General features: G+C 60.4%; 2 protein-coding genes across 4 annotated transcripts; both read right to left on the bottom strand.

The window, feature by feature from the left end:
- Positions 1–849: 849 nt before the first annotated feature.
- Positions 850–16,871, bottom strand: MYBBP1A (MYB binding protein 1a). 3 transcript variants are annotated; one of them, XM_067717386.1, is made up of 29 exons: positions 16,351–16,871; positions 16,124–16,218; positions 15,852–15,967; positions 15,448–15,755; positions 15,156–15,254; positions 14,352–14,435; positions 14,188–14,262; positions 13,988–14,095; positions 12,949–13,124; positions 12,629–12,796; positions 12,405–12,522; positions 11,000–11,295; positions 10,250–10,360; positions 9,571–9,696; positions 9,218–9,385; positions 9,028–9,127; positions 7,319–7,415; positions 7,070–7,221; positions 6,620–6,706; positions 6,379–6,540; positions 6,123–6,293; positions 5,872–6,029; positions 4,600–4,852; positions 4,251–4,376; positions 4,095–4,163; positions 3,388–3,501; positions 3,075–3,176; positions 2,040–2,188; positions 850–1,868 (listed from the first exon to the last, which is right to left on the bottom strand). In XM_067717386.1, exons 4-29 carry the CDS (start codon positions 15,709–15,711, stop codon positions 1,304–1,306), a joined length of 4,098 nt encoding a protein of 1,365 aa, XP_067573487.1. In that variant the 5' UTR covers positions 15,712–15,755; positions 15,852–15,967; positions 16,124–16,218; positions 16,351–16,871; the 3' UTR covers positions 850–1,303. The 3 variants fall into 3 exon arrangements, with proteins under 3 accessions (XP_067573487.1, XP_067573488.1, XP_067573489.1); XM_067717387.1 differs by lacking the exon at positions 16,124–16,218; XM_067717388.1 differs by lacking the exons at positions 15,852–15,967; positions 16,124–16,218; positions 16,351–16,871 and having other exon boundaries at positions 15,448–15,708.
- Positions 16,872–17,520: 649 nt separating this feature from the next.
- Positions 17,521–20,218, bottom strand: GGT6 (gamma-glutamyltransferase 6). Its single transcript, XM_067716063.1, has 3 exons — positions 18,363–20,218; positions 18,168–18,281; positions 17,521–17,858 (listed from the first exon to the last, which is right to left on the bottom strand). The coding sequence occupies exons 1-3, from the start codon at positions 19,252–19,254 to the stop codon at positions 17,521–17,523; spliced, it is 1,344 nt and encodes a 447-aa protein (XP_067572164.1). The 5' UTR covers positions 19,255–20,218.
- Positions 20,219–21,489: the final 1,271 nt, after the last annotated feature.

Here is a 21,489-nt window from a genome sequence, read left to right as displayed (position 1 = left end):
GGCAGAGCCGGGCACCCAAGTTGCTGGTCGCTCTGGAGGACATCTGTCTCTGCTGCCTTGGGCTGGCTGTCAGCTCGGAGATCTCCCAGGTGGGGGACCATCCTGACAGGGAGCTGGCATTACCAGGAGTGAAGGCCCTGGTGGCAGCTACACCCCACCTGTGCCCCAGGCTTGAGACCTTTGGGGGTTCCCCATGCCTACAGGGCTCCTTGGATCCACCATAGCACCCCCACCCCCCAGAAGCCAGGAACTGACTCTGGCCCGCAGGCTGGGCCCTTTCCAGGGGCAGCGCCCAGGGGACAATTCCCAGAATCTGTGGGGCAGCAGCCAGAGCTCTGGCCGTCAGAGGAAGCAGCCCTCCACTAAGCTTCCTGGCCCAGGGCCGAGCCTGGTGGGAGCGGAGGCACATCGGGACAGGCCAACACCCAGAGCCACCTCCACGCAAACAGCAGCTGCTTTCAAATGCAGCCCTTTCCAGACCCCCCCGCCCTCAGAGCCACACGCTGGGGCGCCAGCCCCCCAGCTTCCCCCGTGGAGCTCATCACATCCCCTCTGCGTCACACACTCCCTCCCGGTACCTCTGCTGGAATCAAGGTGGTTCTGGTCTCGGTGGCCCCGTGTGGCCAGCAGGAGACCCTAAGAGCCAGCCAGCTTAGTGCTCTCTGCCCACAGTTGAAGGGCTGGCGTGGCTTCAATGGTGGGGAAGTTGGTGTAGCCCCCCTCCCCACCAAGCTCTGGGGCACCCTGGTGGGGGGGCTAACCCAGGGGTGGGCTTCCCCCAAAGACCAGCCTGGCCTCGACTGGGGCCCCAGCAATGTTTTCTTGTTGTACAAGAACCAGGTCCAAGTGTTGCTTCCTCTTCCTTCCGGAAGCCAAACTGCTCCTTTATTTTTTAGAGCTGCTGATTGTGAATCTCAGAGTCTTAAGAGAGAAGCCAAATATATTCCTCTTGTAAATGAAGAAATAAAGATATTTAAGTCACGCCCCAGTGGCTCCCACAGGAAAGCAGCCTGGGGGGTACGAGGCATGGTCACACTTGTACCCCACCCGCCAGATACCAGAGCCCTGGGCCTGGCCCACACCGCTTGGGGAGCCAAGGTCCCACGCGTGCTGTGTGCCTGAGAGCAGCGGCAGGGCCTAGCCCAGGGCTGGGGTCTCTGAGGCCACGCCTGCTGGGGCAGGACCTGCCAGCAGGCTGGCAGCAGACCTCCCACCCCCGGCGCGGAAGGCAGAATCTCAGACGGTGGCTTGTGTATTAAAATTGCGGTGAAAAAATAGGGGTCTCTAGGGCAGATGGGGACACTCACAGCTTTTTCGCCTTCCTCAGCTGCCCCTTCTTCTTGAGCCCGCTCTGGAGGAGGCTGGGGCTCCTGCTGGCCAAAGACAACCTGGCCTTTCTCCGAGGCAGCGCGGACTGCGGCGACTTGCCTGAAACCCCCTTTTGGGGCAGATTCTTCTGACGCTTTTTGGCAGCAGGCTCCTTGGGGGACTCAGGAGACACGGGGGTGGCTCTGCTCACCTGGGACAGCTTCCGATTTTTCTTCTGCGGCTTTGGGGTCTTGGCGGGGCTGCTGGGGCTCGTGGCAGGGGGCTCTGGGGTCGGACTCTTGGAGGCAGGCAGCCCCTGCGCCTGGGACTGGGCTGGGCCCTTGCGCTTGATCTTCCTCTTCCTCTTGCCAGTGCTGGGGGGCTGGTCCCCACCGGCGGCTGCGGGCTTGGCCGCCTCCTCCTGCGTGGCGTCCTCGGACTTGCGTTTCTTACGCTTCTTGGTCTCTGGCAAGAACCCCTTTTTCTTCCGCTTCATGCTAATAGGGCTCGGCGTGGCCTTAGGGACTTCCTTGGCATCCTTCTTCTCTGACTTGGGACGCCTGGGAGGAAGTGAGCAAAGGAAAGATGTGGTGAGGGCAGGGTTGACCTCCACGTCCGTGGTCCCCAAGCTGCCCAAAGCTCCCACACTGTGGTGCAGACACCAGGACGTGTGCAACGTGAGGGTCTTCCCAGCCCCTCCCAAGGTGGGGGCCCCCTCTCCCCGAACGTACTGGACTCCGAGGAACTTCATGGCCTGCCAGTAGAGATCATAGAGGCGGCTGGAGCCGGCCGAGTGCGCCCCCTGCTGTAGCCCCTGCTGCAGCCTCGGCTGTTGGCTCTGCAGCACGCCCAGGACAGCGGTCAGGTCCATCGTCAGCTTCTGCAAAGGGGCAGGAAGGCTGTGGCTGCAGTGGTGACATGAGGCATGGCCTGCCTCTCCCTGGCTCCTGGCCCCTGTCCTCCCACCCTTGCCCAGTGAGAGCCACTCTGTGAGCCCACCCCCCTTCTGGACCCTCAGCCAATCCTGCCTGTACATCCCTAGTCTCTCTCGCGTTGCAAGGAAAAAAGAGCCCCAGGTGCCATGTTCTGTTCTCTTCCCACAGCCCATAAGGCCCACCCACCTCCGGGGTGCCCCATGCAGTGACCTCAGGGTTGCCAATGCCTTTCCTCCTATTTCCCCCTCCCCGTCACATACTGAATGGGTTGTTTTTCAAATCCACTGGCTTCCAGAACACCTCTCTCTCCTGGCTTTTTACTACCCCTCTGAGCGTGGCTTCTCAGGTCCGCTTGCCGCTCTGCAAGGCCCTGGCCCTGTCTGCTCCCTGCAGCCCCCTCTTGGAAGCTTATCCCACACCTGGGCTTTGATCAAGTGTCTCCGCTAAGAACCCCCAAACCTCTTCCTCTGGGCCAGACTGGAGGAACCAGAGCCTTGCCCACAGCGGCCCCTTGAGCATCTCACGCTCCACCCGCCCGGCCTGCCTCCGAAGGCCCAGAAACCCGTGCCCCGCGCTCACAGCCGCGTCCTCCCATGGTCACCAGCCCTCCCAGCCCCTTCTCGGTTTTCTTACTGGAGCAGAGGGACAGCCCCTGGCTCACCCCACCCCGGCCAGGCACTGGCTGTGGCACCCTCGCCCCTCACACAAAGCCCAGATTCCTGAGCCTAGCGTCCAGAACCTTCCCCACCTGTCTCCCCACCTGCCCCCTCACCTCTGCTCAGACTGCCTACCCTGCCTGCGAGGTGCCCTCCCTCCTGCGCCCAGGCTCACCTCATGATGGATGTTCCTGAAGAGAACGTTGAGCAGCTCCAAGGAAGACAGCTCCTTCTGGCGCCCTGACTTGGTCTCGGCCTCACCCAGCGTCCGCAGGGTCTAAGGAGAAGGCAGCCAGGCTGAGCCCCTCCAGAGAGCTGCCCAAAGCCTTGCTGTTGCCCACACGAAGAGATTGGGGCGCCGAGGAGAGAAATGCCTCCTTGGGGGGACCCCCAACCCACCCCCAGACGCAGGGTCCAGCAACTCTTGCCCCTTGGTTCCCAGAGCACCACTGCCAGTGGGCGGGGGAGTGGAGCCCCGTGGCTGTTACCTCGGTGACCTTCGCCAGGATCTGGTCCAGCAGCTGCTCCCACTCGGGGTCCTTAAAGCACAGCCTCAGCTCCCGCGTGGGCAGGGTCTTCTGGAGCAGCAGGCAGGCCTGGGCCTGGGGGGTGGGGGGGGGTGGAGAATGGGGTGACCAGGAGCCTCGGCACGCTGGGCCAGGGCTGAGGGAACCGCAGGGGGACCCCACGAGCTCCAGGAGCCTGCTGGGCACTGGAATAGGCCACGCGGGAGGCGCTGTCGCCACAGAAGCTCTGGGCTGGGCCCTCACCTGCCCCTGCCCCTTCTTCTCAGGCAGGTGGGAGAACCGAGGCCTGGGGGGCAGCCAGGGCTGTCAGTCAGCCGGACAGGGTTCCTGGCCCTCCACTCACTCAGTGCGTCCTCCTCCTGTGTCGCCAGCCCCCTCGTCCCACCCCCGCCCCCAGGCCTACACCCATCAGCCCGGGGCTTCCTCTGCGCAGGTCAGAGCACGGTCTCTGAGGAGCTGGTGGGCTCGGGCCACACAGGAAGGGACCCCCACCCCCAGCTGCTCTGGGCCTACAGTGGGGGCGGGGCTGGCCAGGTCGGAGGGGCAGGGCCCAGCCTCTGGCCCGCCCAGGGCAGCATTCCCAGGCCTCACAAATAGCTAACGAGCCAGCCAGGAGTCGAGCGGGCAATTCAGACAGGCCCTCAGCTGGGATCTGGGAAGCCCCTTACCTGATGGCGGGGCCGCGTGTGGCTTGCCACGTGCTCGACCACGATGGGGAGCAGGTTCTTACAGAGCATCTGTGGAGGGAGTGATGGGCTGTGAGCTAGGCTGTGAGGACTGGGCCGAGCAGGGGCCCAAGGGGGCGGCCTGGCACTACAACTCACCGGGTGCCGGGAGAAGAGGCTGAGGAACATGGGAGCCGTGAGCGGGCTGCTGCGCTTGGTCAGGAAGGAGCTCAGTGCCGATGAGTAGATCGGGGTCACGAGGCCCAAATCCAAGCAGCTGGCAGCCTGCACCGTGTGAGAGAGAGCTGGTGTGATGCCAGGGAGAGGGGGCCCTGGCATGGGAGCAGAGCCTGGGCTGCCTTCAGAAGGCTGAAAGCTGGGTCCCGGGGAAGGCTCAGCCTCAACTTCCCATCTGTGAAATGGGCAGATGGTCCCGCCGCCTCCTGGGACTGGCTCCCACCGGCTTGGACTTTCCAGGCTGAGCCTTCCCGGGCCAGTGCCTGCTCACCTCTGGGCCCTGGGGCTGGGTGCCGGCGTCAGTGGCGGCTTTCTCCTTCTTCTGGGCCTTGCAGGTGGACTTGCCCACAGTGTTGCCCTTTAGGACCCGGAGCAGGTAGAGGGAGGCGTTGAAGTAGTAGAGGCAGACAGAGGAGTCAGCCTGGCGACCGGCCTGCTGCACCAGCCGCTCCAGCTGGGCGTACAGAGTCTCCACGCGGTCGCCCACGTTGCGGCAGTAATGCCGGGAGCGGCACAGGTGGTGCCTGGCGGGGGAGAGCGGGGTGGGGGTGGTCACGATGTTACCCCCCCACCCCGCCCCACGGCAGGGCCAAGCCCCAGGGTAGGGACGCCGGGGCTTGGCAGGAAACAAACACCTAAAGAAAGGGGTCTGACCAAGGGTGCAGGGGCAGGCCCGGGACCACATGCAGATGGGCCCTGAGGAGAAGCCGGAGGGAAACCAGCTCCCTGGGTGAGGCTCCACCACGGGCCAACACCCCGACCTGGCCACAGCCCCATCTACACCCGCCCCCCGGGGGATGGTGGCTTCCAGGCTCTTTGTAAGACACAAACCAGGGCCTGCGCGCTCAGTACCCTTCGGGCCTGGGCAGAGTGGGAGGGAGAACTAGATGAGCACGTGGGACCTGGGCCTGCAGGGGGCGTGAGCGGGGGCTGCGCTGTCCACTGCCCCGCCCCCCCTGCTCTGTGCTATGCACTCGGCACCTCAAGTCCTTAGGCCTCTGTCTCCACCACCTCCTCTGCCCTCTAGAAGACAGGGAGGGCTCCACCTGCCACGCTGCGCCGACTCTCTTGCTGGGCTCCCTGCTCTAGCACCGCCCACTCGCCCGCCTCCTGGCTGCAAATGCCTCCAAGGCTCCCAGTACTGCGAGGGCCGGGCCACGAGGCCTCTCACCTCCGTGTGACACGTGTGGACACGCCCTTCTGCCCCGCCTGTGGCCTCTGGGCCTGAGGAGCTCCCTGCACTGCCTAAACTTCTCCCAGGGGGCCTTCCTTGGCACCTCAAGCCTGGGTTAGGTGCCCCTACCGTCTCCCATCCAGCCCCTGCCACAGGCCCAGAATGTCGCCGCTGGACGCCCTGTCGGGTTTCCCAGCCTCAGTGACCCCGAGGGCAGGGATGGGACTGGGGGCCCCGTGCTAAGGGCTGCAGAACACACGGGTGGGGCAGAGCTGAGTGGGACTTCCCGAATGATGCGGGCCCCCAGCGCTCCCCGCTCCTACCCAGGGAACCCCAGAGGCCCGGCTCCCGGGGCCCGCCCGCGCTCACATGAAGATGCGGGCCGTCTTGTGCAGCAGGTCCTGCTCCTGCTTCGTGCTGCTGGTGCGCATGCTGCGCCGGATGACGTGCAGCAGCGGCTCGAGCACCTCCAGGACCAGGGGGTTCTCGGGCTGCTTGGTCACCAGCACCTCGATCAGGTCCAGGACCTGTAGCCGGGAAGGGTGGGCTCAGCCAGGTGTGGGGACGGGAGCAGAGGGAGGCTGGACGGAGGGTGGGGGTGGGCCGCCTCGCGGGCTCACCCTGATCTGGAAGCCCCGCCGCAGTGCCTTCTCCTTCTGGAGCTTGTTCTTCTCGTCCCTCCGGGCCTGGATGCGCAGCTTCTGCTCGGCAAAGAGGCTGGCCAAGTTCTTGTCCAGGGCCATCATGGCCTCATCCCCCAGCTCGTCGTCGTCCTCGCCGTCAGCTCCGCCCTGAGGAACAGAGGCCCCGTGAGCGGCCCGGCCTCGTGCAGGAGACGCACACGAACGCAGGGCCCCCAGCCCGGCTCCTGCTCACCAGCGCCTTCCCTGCCTGCAGCACCGCCCGCAGCTGCTCCCGGAAGCCCTGGTCCACGTCCCCGTCCCGCTCCTCCTCGTCGCTCTCCTCGTCATTGCTCTCCTCCTCGTCGCTCTCCGAGTCTTCATTGCCCTTGTCCTCGCCGTCGTCCGAGCTCTCGTCCTGCGGGTGGGCCGCGCGTCATGCCTCTCCACCACTCACCGCGTGTCCGCCCGCCCCCCCCCCCCTCGCTGGCACGAACCTCCGCATCCCCCAGCAACTGCCGCTCAGAGGCGTCTGTAACCACCACGTTGTCGTCCTCATTCTGGCTCTCCTCGGGGTTTAGCACCTGCCGGGATTCCCAGATGGCTGACGCACCTGTTGGCCCGGCCCCTTCACCCACCTCAGACCCCTGGGCCCTCTCAACTGCCTTCCCTGACCATGGCCGTCCGGTCTCGGCCAAAAGGTCCCCATTTCAGGGAGGAAGATGGAGCCCAGGAGAGAAAGCCACTCCCTCCAGTGCCTCCTTGATAAACCCCGTCAGCTCTTGGCAAACCCAGGGTCAGGGTGCACAGCAGGAGACTCTGAAGGAGGCCCCCGACCACCCTGCAGGTTACAGTCAGGACAAGGTGGCAACGAGGCAGCCCTAGTGCAGCCCAGCACTTGGGAGAGCCCCATCCCGGGACCCATTTCCCCAAAGGCCCCAACTTACATCCAGGATGAGCTGCAGGGCACGTGGAGTCAGGTGGGAGCAGATGTGGCTGAACACACTTCGGGCCACCTGACGCATCAGGTGGCTGGGCTGGGCCAAGAGGGCCAGCAGGATCTCCAGCAGCACCTCCACCCACGGCGGCTCCTGCGGGTCTGCGAGCAGGGAAAGGGCTGAGTCTGGGCAGGGCACCAGCGCCCCATGCTGGGTCCCTATTGCCTGCCCCCCCACCCCCCCGGGACGATGACCCACTGGTGGCCTTGGAACGGGTCCGACGGGGCTTCTCCGCCAGGCTCTTTTTGATGCAGGTCTGGATGTCGCCCAGGAGGTCACAGCTCTCTGTGGGGGACTGTGCAGGACAGGACAGAAATCAGGAGCCAGGCCCCATTCCCAGCCTTTGCTGAGCCAGGAAAGGGGGTGGCCAAGTGGGAGGAGCTGGCATCTGAGGCCTAGAAGACTCCCGACTGCCCTGGCCAGTCACCCTCACAACCCAGAGCAGAGGACCCCAGCCAGACCCCAGGGGCAGCCCAAGAGCTGATGACCTTTTACACGTAACACGCAGGCACGGGGTCTGAGCGCCCTCAGAGACCGTGAAGCCCAACCTGCCCACCGCTGCCAGAGCAGTGGAGAGCCTGACAAGGCTGGCCTGGTCAGGATCACAGGGCACCAGCAGGTCCCAGCCTCCTGATTTGCAGTTCTAGATTTCTCCTCCCACACCAGGCTCGACATTGCTACAGAGAAAGACCTGAAAATCATTGCTCTTAACAAATTTAAACCCATCTTGATAGGGGAATAAGCCCAGACTCCAGCCACCGACCGGTGAGTTGAAAATAACCTGTGTGACTGTCGGTACCAAAAAGGCAGACTTTCCCCCATAATGCAGCAGGGCAGCGTCAGTGTTGGGGGCAGGGGTGGTGGAGCGAAGGCCAGAACAGGGCCCAAGCCCTGGCCATCTTTGCCTCCAGCTTCCTGGCTGTGGCTGGGTACCTTTTACCCAAGTCAAGCTCGGAGGTCCCAGGGTCTGGGTAGGCCCCTCAGAGGCCCAGTGCCAAGCACTAGAAGGGGCATCGAGACCGATCGTTATCCACACAGCTCATGTACGAGCTGGGTTGAGTGCCCAAGACCTGGAAGCAAAAACTCCCAGAAGGGAGTCCCGTCTCAGACTGCTCAAGACCTGAAGCAGCCCCACAAGAGCCAGCCCACACAACGCAAGAGGAAAACCTTCAGAGAAACCAGGGTTCAGAGCCGGGAAGAAACCACGAGGCTCAAAAGAGCTGCCGGCACTAAACTCCAAACGTGGTCAAAGTTTCTTGCTGGAAAGAATAGAAAAAGAGACAAAGCTGGTTCTAGAGGACCTGTCACGAGAAAGAGTATGAGTGACCATGTGAGGAATATAGTGACAGGGCACAGAACCCCACGTGGGGAGCACCAGACAGAAACACGCTACCCTCAACCCACTACTATGGGTTCTGGAAGTGCGAGAGTCAGACAGAAAAGTCAGGACCCCGCTTCTAATTGACCACTGACAGACAGAAGAACTGCCCCCATCGGTGACTGGTATGCCCAGAGCCAGAGCCCCTCTTCTTTACATCCATCACCTCTGGTCAGTAAGGCAGTTTTGGGAGGCCCTGTGGGATAGTGGAGTCAGATCCCTATGTTTGAATCCTAGACAACAGCTGTATGGCCTGGGGTAAGTTCCTTTACCTAAGTCTGTTACCCCACCTGTCAAAAAGAAGATGCGGCTGCCTCAAAACTGTGGGCATTACAAACAAAGGACACTGCCTGGGGAAGCTCAGGATGTAGCTGGGGCCCAGTAAGTGGGTGCAGTGATTTTGTCCTTGGGCTGTAATTCCAGCCCGCAGCAGTCAGCCTAGGAAACCTGCCAACTTCAACACTCCAGGGCCTCTCCTGGCCACCGCGGACCCCAGGTCTGTAACCCCTTCCCTTCCAGGCCGCCATACCTTGAAGAGGTGTATGCCCACCAGGAGTAGCAGGTGCTGGAAGGCAGTGGCCTTGGCCTCTGAGGACTGGGCCTCCAGTTCTTTCAGAGTCTTCAGAGTCCTGGGTGAGACGGGCACACCCTCAGGCACTGTGGCCAGCGTCAGTGCCCCAGAGTGTCCCGCCCATGCTGTGGCAACTGCACCCTCTCACCGGTCCCAGGCCTGGCGCTGCTGCGTGGTGAAGGCCACCAGGGGAACCACGTTGCGGCTGTGGCTCAACAGCAGGTCTGCGAACCGCACCAGGTGGTAGGTCCAGGGCTGCCCGTCCTGCGTCTGCCCCGGCGCCTGCCGGAACTGCGTGCTCAGAGTCTGCAGCAGGCTGGTAGGGGCGGGGTCAGGGTCACAGGCTGGGCTGGTGAACAAGGCCACACACCCCCAGCCCCACACTGTGACCCACTGGAACTCACCGGGCCGCAGCTTCAAACTGGAGGGAGCAGCGCCCCGAGGCCACCTTCCTGCCCGCTCGCCCACCCTCAGACCTCTCCCAGGCTGCCCAGCACCCACCTGAAGAAGGCACTGCCCACCACCTCCCGGGTCCGGCTGTCCAGGGGGTGAGAGAAGTGCTGCTCGGTCTCAGGGATCTGGGACATGGGCTTCTTTGTCTCGAAGAATGAGTGGAAAAAACAAAACCTGGGGAGGGAGAGAGGGAGGGAGGGAGAGAGGGAGAATAACCCGTGTTACCCTCAGTCAGTGCCACCATTCTGACCAGCCCATCCTCGGGCCCTCACCGAGGGCCTGGTGCCAGGTGGCAACGATGAGAGAACGGCCATTTCTCAGGTCTGGATCCCCAGCAGAACAGAGCCCAGGCCGGACTAGGGAGAGGACCAGCATCCCTCCCTCACAACCAAGATGTGAGGCTGTGTGGCCTCGGCCAGGGAACCACCACTTCTGCCTCTCTTGGGGCTGCAGGGAGGGTGGGAGGGGCGCCTGGCAGATACAGAGGCGAGGACCCCCCAAAACTGCCGACGCGCAAAGGCATCTGGGGAGGGTGGAGCCAGCCCAAGCCTCTACGGTCCCCCTTCCGAGGGTTCCCCCAAGGAGTTCCCCTAAATCTCCTCCTGCCTAAGGGGCAGGGACAACGTGACCCCCAGGCTCCTGGCTCCAGGGGGACCCAAACCAGGATCAGACAAGAGGCCGCTGCACCCGTGGGGAGGTGAGGTTCAAGCCCATCTCGTGACGATACCTGGCCACCTCCTCAATCAGGGTCTCCTCCTTCTCCGCGTGCAGGTTGTCCACGATGCTGACCAGGCGGAAGATGAGCCACTTCCGTAGCCGGAACACGGCTCGCTCGGGCCTGTGGGCAGGAGGCAAGTCCGGAAGCCGTTTAGAGGTGGTGAAAACAGTGCCCCCTTGCCCCGTCTTGGAGACAGGAAAACCAATAAAGATTCCCCCAACGCCCTTATCACCAGCACGGGGCCACGTATGAGAAAACCGAGGCCTTTAACAGCGAAGGCTCAGGGGCTTCCCTAGCAGTGCAGCGGTTAAGAATCCGCCTGCCAACACAGGGGACACGGGTTCAATCCCTGGTCCAGGAAGATCCCACATGCTGCAGAGCAACCAAGCCCGTGCACCACAACTACTGAGCCTGTGCTCTAGAGCCCACGAGCCACAGCTACTGAGCCTACGTGCCATAACTACTGAAGCCCACACGCCTAGAGCCCGTGCTCCACAAAAAGAGAAGCCACCGCCATGAGAAGCCTGCGCACATCAACAAAAAGTAGCCCCTGCTCACCACAACTAGAGAAAGCCCATGCGCAGCAACGAAGACCCAACACAGCCAAAAATGAGTAAATATATATATATTATATACAAAAAAGAAAGAGTGAAGGCTTAGATCTTCCCCACCTCTCCCCGCTTAGGGAACCACGGTACCATGCGAGGGAGGGTCCAGGCCTTTAGGGCCAGGAGGCCCCTCCCCACCAGGCCCACTCACCCGTGGAACAAAGCGTCCTGGGCTTTCTTCTGGTTGTTGGTGCTGAAGTCCACCAAGGAGTCCAGGTTGGGCTGGAGAAACATGTCCCGCAGCCAAGCCACGTAGCCCTTGAGGGCGGGGAGACTCAGGAACTGCGTGACCCGCCAGAAGGTGGGCACGACGGGGAGGCCCTGGTTGGTGACGGACGTGAAGCCCACCACCAGGGCCAGCTGCCGCTCGGGGTCGTCCTGGCAGCCCTTCAGGAAGGCCCCCACGTACTCATTCATCTCTGGAGCAAACTTGAACTGGCTCGGGAGCTGCGAGAGGTGGGCACAGCACCGGGGTCACCAGCCAGGAGGGATCCAACAGCGCCCCAGCTTCTTCCACAACAGGCTGCCCCAGCTTCTTCCACAACAGGCTATACTGAGGCCCAGGAAGCCCCTCCCTTGTACCAGCTGGGTTGCCCAGGCGCCCCAGAGTTTAATCTTTGTAACAACCCTTTGCCCTGGGCCCCTCTGTTCTGCAGATGAAGAAAACGAGGCACAAAAAAGCTTGCAAGTAACTTCTGAGGGTCACGGGGCTCCACGTGGTGCAGCTGGGATCCAGCTCCAGTCAGTCTGGCCCCCAGTCCGTGCACTTAACCACTGCTCTGTCCTTTCTAAGCCTGTCCTTCACCCAGAAGAGAGGAACAGCAGCTCTCCAAAGCTGGTTGTAAAGATGAAACGAGCTACTAACAAACCCAGCAGCACTTCCTGTGAACCGGGCACTGCTTTAAGCGCCTGTGGACAATGTTAGCCTGGTTATCCTCACAATAACCGAGGAGGGTCCTGCTCCTCTCATCTCACGGGCAAGCAGAAGCAGGCACAGAGAAAGGAAGCAAACTGCGGAAGGTCACACAGCTGCGGTGGAGTCAGGAGGGGACCTGGCCGACCCAGGTCTGGGATTCCGTGCTCTTAACCACCAGCTGATTCTCCTGTGGCGCACTTAGCTTAGTGTGGGGTGCACAGACTGCTCAAAATGGCATCGGTGATGATGGCTGTTCTCACTGTAGCACTAGCTGGGGGTGGAGGGAGGTCTGGACAGACTGCTGGTGGGGTATATAGAGGCGGGGGAGGGGTATACAGCTATAGAGGCAGGGGGAGGGGTATATAGATACAGAGGCAGGGGTTGCGGGGGGGGGGGGGGTCGGCCCTCAGGTAGCTCACTCTACACAGAGAGAAGGGACACCCAGGTCCCAGGTCCCTCCCAACAGCAGCTGTGCTTGCTCATCCCAGGCAGGACCACTGACATGGAGAGGAGAGCAACCCTCTCTTCCGGAAGCCAGCTGACCCCGGAGGCGGCCCCCCCCACCCCAACTTCTTAGCAGGAAGCAGCCCAGTCGCCTGGCCCTTTCTGGCAGGGCTGGGCCACAGGGGGCAGCACCTACCTTAGCAGTGACCATGTGCTCCCCGTAATGGCGGATCAGGTCCCCCTGCATCACCAGCTGCAGCTGCTCCTTGGACAGCAGGGGCAGGGCCGCGCCCAGCAGGCGGAAACACAGGTAGCTAAGGGGGCGCAGGACAGAGCCTGGTCAGAGCCCTCGGACCCCTGGCCCATCCCTGCTCAACAAACCTGGGAGAAGGGATGGAGAGAGGTCAAGCACTCACGCACCTGGCCGGCCAGAACTGCTTCTTCAGGAGCCCTTGTTCCACAACTTCCTTCCAGAACCGTGGGAAGCTGTCTTCCTGGAGCGCCAGGCGGAGCAGGTCCAAAGCCACGGCAGGCAGCTTGCGTTCCTTCTTCACAGAGGTGGCCGCCATCTTCAGCACAGTCACCAGCCTGCAGAGGAAGGCGGAGGGGACTCAGGGGGCACTCCCTAAACAGGCAGGGCCAGGGGCCTGGGGCCACATGGACACCCGACCCCAGGCCATGGCGCAAACCCGTGGATGGAGAGGCAGCCCAGAGAGCCCATCTCCCCGCCTCCCTCACACCTGGGGATGCTCTCATCTGAGAACAGGTTGACCGGTCCCATCAGCTTCTCCAGCTTCTTGGGCACCTTCTGCTGGGCCAAGAGGAAGAGCTCCAGGTGCTCAGGGGAACCAAGTACTGAATTCAAGTCGGGCTTGAGGACTTTTGGCAGGACCTCCTGCAACATGGCCTCTGGGACCTGGCGTGGGGACATGGGTTGAGGGATGGGGGCCTCCCTCATAGCACCCTTTGTCTCTCCCCATGGGGCGAGTCCTTTGGGCCCTGTTCCACCTGCCAGCCCAAGGAGGGACAGCCACAGTCCACCTTGCCAGGCATCAGAGCGTGTTCCTTAGAAAGCTCAAGTTCCCAAGTCCCTGAAGCTGGGTTTAAACAAGCACCCCACTGATGCTAATTGGCCCTGGACCACCCTTTTAATTATTCCTCTCCTGGGTTCTGCAGAACTAGCCCATTTCTTATACAACATGCCCCACGTGAAGGTCCTTCTGGCTCTGTGGCCAGGGCTGTGCAAAGCCTTGGCCTGGGATGTCCCGGTCCCTGCCTTTTCCTCAGCAGCAAAGGATTCTAGGTACTAGCCCACCTCCATTTCCCACATAGGGCAGTGGGGGCCCCTGAGGGGCCAGCTCTGCCCAAATCAATGGCAAACACGTTGAACCCACCGGGCACATGCCAGGCACTGTTCTAAAACGGCACCATCCAATATGGCTGCCACTGGCCACATGTGCACACCACGCACTTAGGATGTGCTAATCTGAATGGAAATACACTGTGAGTGTTCAACACGCTGGATTTTGGAAACTTAAAAGAACGTAAACTACCTCTACAGTTTTTTTGTACTGACCGCACATTAATACTTTAGACACAGTAACATGTTTTATTTAGTCTAGTAAACCACACCTATTTCTTTCTCGCTTTTTAAATGTAGTTACTACAAAACGTCAAGTACCACACATATTTCCGCGGGACAGTGCTGTGTTTCCAGGCGTAAACTCGCGTCGTCTCCATTTTCCTCTACAACAGGCAACGTTACCCCAGGCCCCGTACCTGCGAGAGGATGTCCACCAGGGCCTTCTGGGGCTGCTCCTGCAAGTGGCTGTAGTGCTGGCCCAGGACTTGCAGCAGCTTCACCGCCTGCATCAGTGCCTCCGAGTCCTGGTACCCCCAGAGGCAGAGAGGGTGTGAGCAGGGCATGCCCCTCTCCCCCCACCACTCCAAGCCAGTCCACATACCCCCCAAACCCTTACCTTCACCAGCCTGCCTGACTGAAAGAGGGCTAGCACCCCAAACAGGTTTCCAAAGAGAGCAGGTCTCACCATCCCCTAGAAAAGGATTCCAGGCACTGGTGAGAAGGATCCAAGTGTTCCCCAAGCCTGGGGCCGCTGACCTCCCCGGGGCCACTAACTGTCACCTTCTTAACCTTCTGCAGGTCATATTTCTCTTGTATCTGCTGCAGGATGCTGCACAAGGGGATGTCTTCAAAAGCCTGTAACAGCTGCCAGGAGGAAAGGAGGGGTTCTGGGGGAGCGGCCCAGCCACATCCCAAAGGCCTCCATCTCCCACTTCTCCCCTTCAACTTCTGCCCAGAGGCCGTGGACCCCTGCTCCCACCCCAAGGATGCCTCCGAAACTGCCTACCCGCCTCTGAGCAGTGCTGATGATAGAACACAGCTGTGAATGGAACTGAATCTTGCCTCCCTACCCCATGCCCAGCTGGGGTTCAGAAAGTACCTCCTTGGGCCGCTAGATTGCTCGACTGCGATTCCCAAACACTCCGTCCCCACAGCCTGCTCTGAGCTCCCCCCAGGCAGACCCTCAAGGACCAGATCTCTACAGCCCTTCCATTTGTTCAGACTCCTTAGAGATAGCCTATAATTAGCTGAAGTGCCCCTTGGGAGAAGAGGGCCCCGAACCCTGCAGAGGTAAGAGAACTCACCCCAAAGCTTACTATCCCCAGTAAATGTACCTCAGAGGCTGAGTCAACCCATGTACCCCAAAGCGAACTCAACCTTCCACTGCACCTGCCTGGGCTTCTCTACACACAGGCCGTGCTCATGCAGTTTTCTCCGCGTCCACGTGGGGACACCTCCCATCAACTCGGATGCCACCCCATCAATTTCTCAGCTGCCACTTCTACAGCTGGGACATCTGCCCTTCTCACTCCCCCACCGTTTTGATCAGCAAGGCTGAACCCATTCCAGGAAGCACCACCTCACCTGCGCCAGAGCCAGACTGTAGCAAGGCCGGGCTGTTTCTCGTCCGACCCCGAGCCCAGTGATTAGGCGCTTCAGGGAGTACTTCAGCTCGGATGATCCCTGAGGAACCAAGCACATCCCCAGGTGGGGCGGTGAAAAGAACCGTCCGGCACCCGCTCATCCCTTTTCCTCGGCGCGCGCTCACCTGGGCCTCCACGTTCGCGACCACATAACCCCGGGCCCAACTCCTGGGGCCCGCCGCTACATCTTTGCCGGGATCTATACAGCCCCGTCCCAGGTCCCGCCACCATACCTCTGGCCTTGCGCGCAGATACTCCAGCAACTTCTCCGTGGCCTCAAGCCGCGTCTCCTGCTGCGGCTTCGCAATGTCCCAGAAGAAATCCAAAAACTCGCGGCTGTGCTTGAGCAGGCCATGACGGTCGGCAGGCCGGGCGCCACTCTTCGGGGCCTCTCCCGGAGCCGGAGGCTCAGCAACGTCCGTACTCTCCGTCTCCGCCATGCTTGTCGAACACGTGGGCTCTGAAGACTGCCTCTTCCAGGTCGGGTCGCGGCGCATGCGCACTGAAGTGGGTCGGCTGGGGGCGGGGCGGCCTGGCTCTTCTGTTCTCAGGGAGATCAGGAGTTTCAATTTTATTCTGATTGTGATGGGGAATCACTGGAGGATTTTACGCAGGGACAAGGCTTGATCTTACTTACACTTTTAATAGATTATCCTGCTGTGTGGAGGACGGATTGTAGGAGAGCAGAATAGAAGCAGGAAGACCAGTTGGATCAGACCAAGGTAATGTGAGAAAATTCCAGCTAATTTAGAGCTGGTAGTGGGTGATGGAAAAAGAGAGGGATGTTAGGTTTGGGGCTAACATCAGCGGGTAGGCTGTGGTATCACTTGAGCTGGGGGAAGAATTTTCTTCGTTGTGGGGAGCAGTAAGGGGGAGGTGGTGGGGTTGAGTTCTTTAAATCAGAGATACCTCTTACAGGGCGGCTGAGGAGTGCTACTGGCCACGCCTGTTGCTTAGCTTGAGAACCTGTCTCTGGAGGATCGTCGTTCAGAGACCCTGGCGCTCTGGGAAGCGGGGAGGTGAGGGCCAAGTGCTGGCCAGCTCCAGCCCCTTTTGTAGCCCGAGACACCCAACTACTCATCCTCTCAACCACTTCCTTGCTCTGCTGTTTCAGAAAGTGAGAATAAGTGGTTTACCTTGTACATGTGGTGCCCCAGAGGTGAGCAGAAAGACAGCAGCCCGGCTCTGTGTCCCTGGGTAGGGGTCTCCTGTGTTGTCCATGGGCGAAGCCCAGACACCAGGTGCCTAAAAGGCTGATGTGAAAGTAACCAAGAAGTAGGAATGGCACGTGGCGTCCAGGAGGCTTGATCTTTGTTTCCAGCCCAGATGAGGGAGATCAGTGGAGTGTGGCCTGAAGGGGAGCACAGGGAGGCCAGCAGTGCGCCAGGATCTGCCTGCCCTGCCCGGAGGCCCAGAGCTTAGGGAGGGGCGTGGCTTTTTTCCACCTGTCCTTCCCGGAGCTGGATCTGAACTCAGGGCCGTCCCCCAGGCCCTGGTGTTCCTTCCTCATTGTCCTCAGGTTCCTTAGCTGAAAAAACTCAAGTCCAGGCGACTGATCAGGCCAGAAGTTGAGGGCCTAAGCCAGCAGTGGGCACAGGATTGGTGCACACTCTGCATGTACTCCATTGGTGCTGGGCCCGCTCTGCCCTGGCCTCCAGGCTTGAGACCCCCTACTCCCACCCACCCCTGCCAGGCACCGCCCCACCTTAAAACCCCTGAAAGGAGCAGCAGCCACTGGGGACACTGGAGACATGGGCATGCTCTGCGTGGGCTGACACCTGAAGCAGGGTCCCTTGGCCACAAGCTCCGGGGCTCTCTGTTGGTCCTTGCTAGGCCTGGGTTTGGGGCCCAGCCAAGTGGCTGAGCAGTGAGTGAGTCATGACTCTGGCAGCTGCAGGGGTCCCTGAAGGCATGAGCCCCAACACGTCGGCCTGTGTCATCTGAGCTGTCAAGAAGGATGAGGGGACAGGCCCAGGCACTGTTTGCAGACTTGGCCACCAGCTTGCTGAGTAGAACCCCGGCACTTGGGGACAGGCGTCCAGAGCTGAAGGAACTGTTGAGCGAGGAGGTAAGGAGCACAGAGCCGCTGCTGTCCACGGTGGCCAGGACACTGCTCCCGGGGCTGACGGCAGCTTGTAGGGGTGCTGGGCAGGGCTGCGCCCCCCGGACTGTAGAGCTGCCTCCAGTAGTTCCAGGCCAGCTGAGGGGCTGGGGGTGGTGAACAGGATGCCCTGGGGCACAGGTAGCTGCAGTGCTGGCTCCAAGGTGGGCATGGGCCTAGCTGAGGGGCCCTCCAGCCCGCAGACTCAGTAGAGCGTCCCTGGCAAGGTCTGGGGTGGGAGCAAGTGCAGCCCGGTGGAGCACAGCTGCCAGTTTGGGGTTGGTGGCTCGGGGCCCAGGGGAGTCCCATCAGTGTGGCAAAGTAGGGGACAGAGGCCCTTTGTGCCCTGGGCTGCGTCTACCAGAAAGCCCTCTTGAGCCAGCACGGTGGGGCCTACCAGCAGGTGTGGCGAGGGCAGGCGGCCAAAGCCTGTGTAGCAAATGCAGGGCAGGCAGAGCCGAGGGCAGCCCCAGGCCGGGTCTGACGTCAGGGCGGTTGAGTGGCCTGAGGAGCTACTATGGAAGAGGCCCCAGAACACGGTGCCTGGGAGGAGACAAAGGGGTCACACGGGTCCGGGGCCCTGACTGGTGTCAGGGGCACTCAGTCCCAGGTGAAGGGTCACTGACTTAGCCTGGGGTTAGTGGTTACTGACTAGGCCTGGAGACAGGCATCAATAACCAGGCCTGGGGTCAAGGTCATACTGATCTGGGATCAAGGGTCACAGCCTAGAGTTGGGGCTACTGCCCCAGTCCTACGTCCTGCTCACCAGCCAGCCTTGAAGGCCAGGGGCCACTGACTGCCTGAGTTCCAACTTACTGATCATGCCCAGGGTTGGGGTCGTGGGTCACTGACCTAGCCCTGTGGCATGAGGATGCACCACCGCCAGACACAGAGCTGCTCCGAGTCCAGCATCCACGACGTTGCCCCCGGCAACAGACAGCTCTCGACCCAGGTGGGAGCACGTGGCTGCAGCAAGAAAGGGGCTGTCGTGGGACTGGGCCCCGTGACCCCGGCCCTCCCCTCCCCCGAGCTGCTCCTAGCACTGACCTGTAGGGCTGATGATGCTGCCGCGGTGGTACACGCCAGGCCTGTGGGAGCGCCCACTGGCTGGAGGGGCCCCAGAGCCCAAGGTTCCTGGAGAGGCACAGCTCTGCAGAGTTGCCTCACGGCCAGGGAGAAGCCAATGGCCACCAGCAGCAGGGCAGCCACCAGCTGGGCCCAGGCCCCGGGCAGACTGCCAGCCTTGTTCCTGCAGAGAGGGATGTCCCGAGCCAGGACCAGGCAGGCAGACACCCAAGAACCCAGCAAACAATTCCCAAAAGGTTTGGTCTTGCTTGCAAGGAGGAGTATAAGTTTGCCAAGGAGAAAGGGCCTCCTGGCAGAAGTCACAGCATGTCTGGAGACACAGAGATGGGAAAGAGCTTGGGGGAAATAGTCCCTGGAGAGGAGGTTGGAGGGGTGGGTCCAGCCGGTCTGGAGGGACGCCTGAAGGGGGCTTGGCACGCCTGAGGAACAGGGCCCTGCCAGGTGTAGCCAGGACCACCCTGCCCAGCAGGTGCCTCGTGCACCAGCGGGTGGGAGCTGGGAGCCTTTGGCAGAGCAGCCGGCAGGGCCGACTTGATACAAATGTCCCTTCAGAAGCACAGACCTTGGATTGGCCAGGACTGGGGCTGCAGCCGGGGGTCCCCCCACTCAACCAGAAGTTTCCTAGAGCTGGCCAAGCACGGGGTTGTCTGGCGCTCCTTAGGGACTCCAGAGGGAAACACTTGCCAGCCTCAGTCCTGAGTTGCTGGGTGCCCAGACCTCTCCCTGACTCACCCAGAGGAGTCCTGGGGCCCCGAGGGATGTGGAACGAGCTGCTCTGATATCTCACCCTCTTCCTCCTCAGACCAGCAGCTTCTGGTAGAGCACAGGCCCTGCTATGGGTTCCATGGCCCATGGTGCCTGCCCGCCGTCCAGGCTGAGTCTTTGGAGGCTCTGCCCGAGCCTGAGCCGGTGGGGAGGAGGTGGAGGCACCCTTGGGGAAGGGTGGTGGGCAGGGCACGGGGCCAAGGAGGCTGTGAGTGACCCTGCCCCACCAGGGCACAGGGCCCGAGGAGCTCCTGTGGCAGGCGACCCCGTCAGAGGAAGGAGAAGCCCAGTCCTAGGGCCACAGCCCCCGAGACCCAGGGCACCCGCAGGCCGCTCCTTTTAGGGGTGCCGCCTTTGGATCCCGGGCCTGTTAAGGCTCTAATCTAGGGACGGGAAGCTTGAGTGAGAACTGCAGTACATTGGCTTGGATCGGGGCTCAGCATGTGACTAGTTTCTGGTATGGGGGTTTCTGGTCTCTGGCTTGGGTCAAGGCTCAGCCTGAGGCCACTCCAGGGGTCTGGGTGGGGGAGCAACTTGGGTGGTGAAGGTACCTACCTCCCTGGGCACGTCATGCGGCGCTTATCCAGCAGGTGGCGCCATAGGGCTCTTGGGGAGCTGCAGCCTGGAAACCAGGTGTTTCCATATTCTTTCATTCTGGGTTTCACTTCAAGGAGTTCTGTGGGAAGATCATAGAACTCCAAAGAGTGCTGCAGTCTCATCTGTTCTCCAGTCATCTCTCTGCTGACCACGCTCTGCTATGAGCGCCTCAAACCCCAAACCCTCCGCTGTGCTCTCAGCGGACCATCTGTCCTCCCACTTCACATATCAAAGCCAACACCAGAAGCCCTCTATATCCACCCCCAACTACAAACCCACCTTCCACCCCACTCCAATGGAAAAGCCTATTCCCTGCCTCTGGTTCTGGCCCCGACCTCTCCCCCACTTCCTACCTCCTGCTTCCCCAGGGACCTCACTCAGTGACCCCCTTCTCTCCTGTAGCTTCACATCTTCTCTGCGGGTTCCACTTAAGTGTCGAGTCTCCAGAAATTCCTCTCCTAGGCATGTACCCAACAGACATGTACTAGAATGTTCATAGCTGCACTATCTGGAACAGCCCCAAATTGGAAAGCTCACACACCCATTATCAATAGCATGACTGTAGTTACACAGTGCAATACTCTGCAACGGTGAGAATGAGGGGTCTACAACTGTATGCAATGATATAGATGGATCTTACAAAGACACGACGACTGAAAGAAGCCAGGGACGAAAGAGCACATCCTATTTGCTTCCATCTGTATAAAGTACAAGAACAGGTGAGCCTAGTTCCTGCCATTACAGGTCAGGAGGAGGCAGAGAGGGCTTCTGGGATGCTTGGTGATGTTGTTTATCAATCTGAGGTCGGTTGCGTGGGTTCCTGATTGTGAAAGTGCATCCAGCTGTAATTTGTGACACGTGCACTTTTCTGGAGGTATCTTGCATTTCAATAAAAAGTTTTTTAAAAAGCTGGAGTATTTTCTCCATTAAAACCACAGCCACACTCGGTGCTTTGTGACCGCCTGGAGGGGTGGGATAGGGAGGGTGGGATAGGGAGGGTGGGAGGGAGGGAGACGCAAGAGGGAAGAGATATGGGAACATACATATATAACTGATTCACTTTGTTATAAAGTAGAAACTAACACACCATTGTAAAGCAATTAACCCCAATAAAGATGTTAAAAAAAAAAAAAACCACAGCCACAAAAATCGTCCTTTCATCTCACTCAGCTCTCCAGCCACCTCTCTTTCTCTCGGCCTCTTCACAAGCAGGTAGAGTGGTTAACTTTGCTGTGCATTGGGAGTTTTTAAAATCAGATTGCTGGGCTCCGTTCCCAGAGGTTCTGACTTTGTAGGTCTGGGGTAGGGGCCAGAAATTTGCTTTCCGAACTCCCAGGTGATGCTGCTGCTACCAGTCCTGAATGAGCACTGATCTACAAAAGATACACACCTGCTGTTGCCACTTCCTTGCCTCCCATTTTTTCCCCCTCAGCCCACTACAAGCTGGTTTCCATCCCCAACCCGCCAGAGAAACCTTCAGTTTCTAGGCTTTCTGATTTCTTGGACCAATAACTTACCAACCAACCGGAGATACCAGCATAGGGTGGCCAACTTTTTATTTTGCCATGGATTGGGTGTGGGAGGGTCACAATTACCATCTGTGTTCATTTCATAAAATAATTTGATTTCACTTCCTGTTAATACAACGTGGGAATGTTATAGTGTCGGAATGAAGGTCAGGCCTTCCTTCCTGAGAAAACGCAGCTGGGAACCTTATGTGTCTATA

The sequence above is a fragment of the Pseudorca crassidens genome, chromosome 19 (assembly GCF_039906515.1).
Source record: "Pseudorca crassidens isolate mPseCra1 chromosome 19, mPseCra1.hap1, whole genome shotgun sequence".
NCBI classification, from domain to species: Eukaryota; Metazoa; Chordata; class Mammalia; order Artiodactyla; family Delphinidae; genus Pseudorca; species Pseudorca crassidens.
The sequence above is the reverse complement of the archived record's forward strand: the minus strand, read 5'-3'. Positions and strand labels throughout refer to the sequence as shown.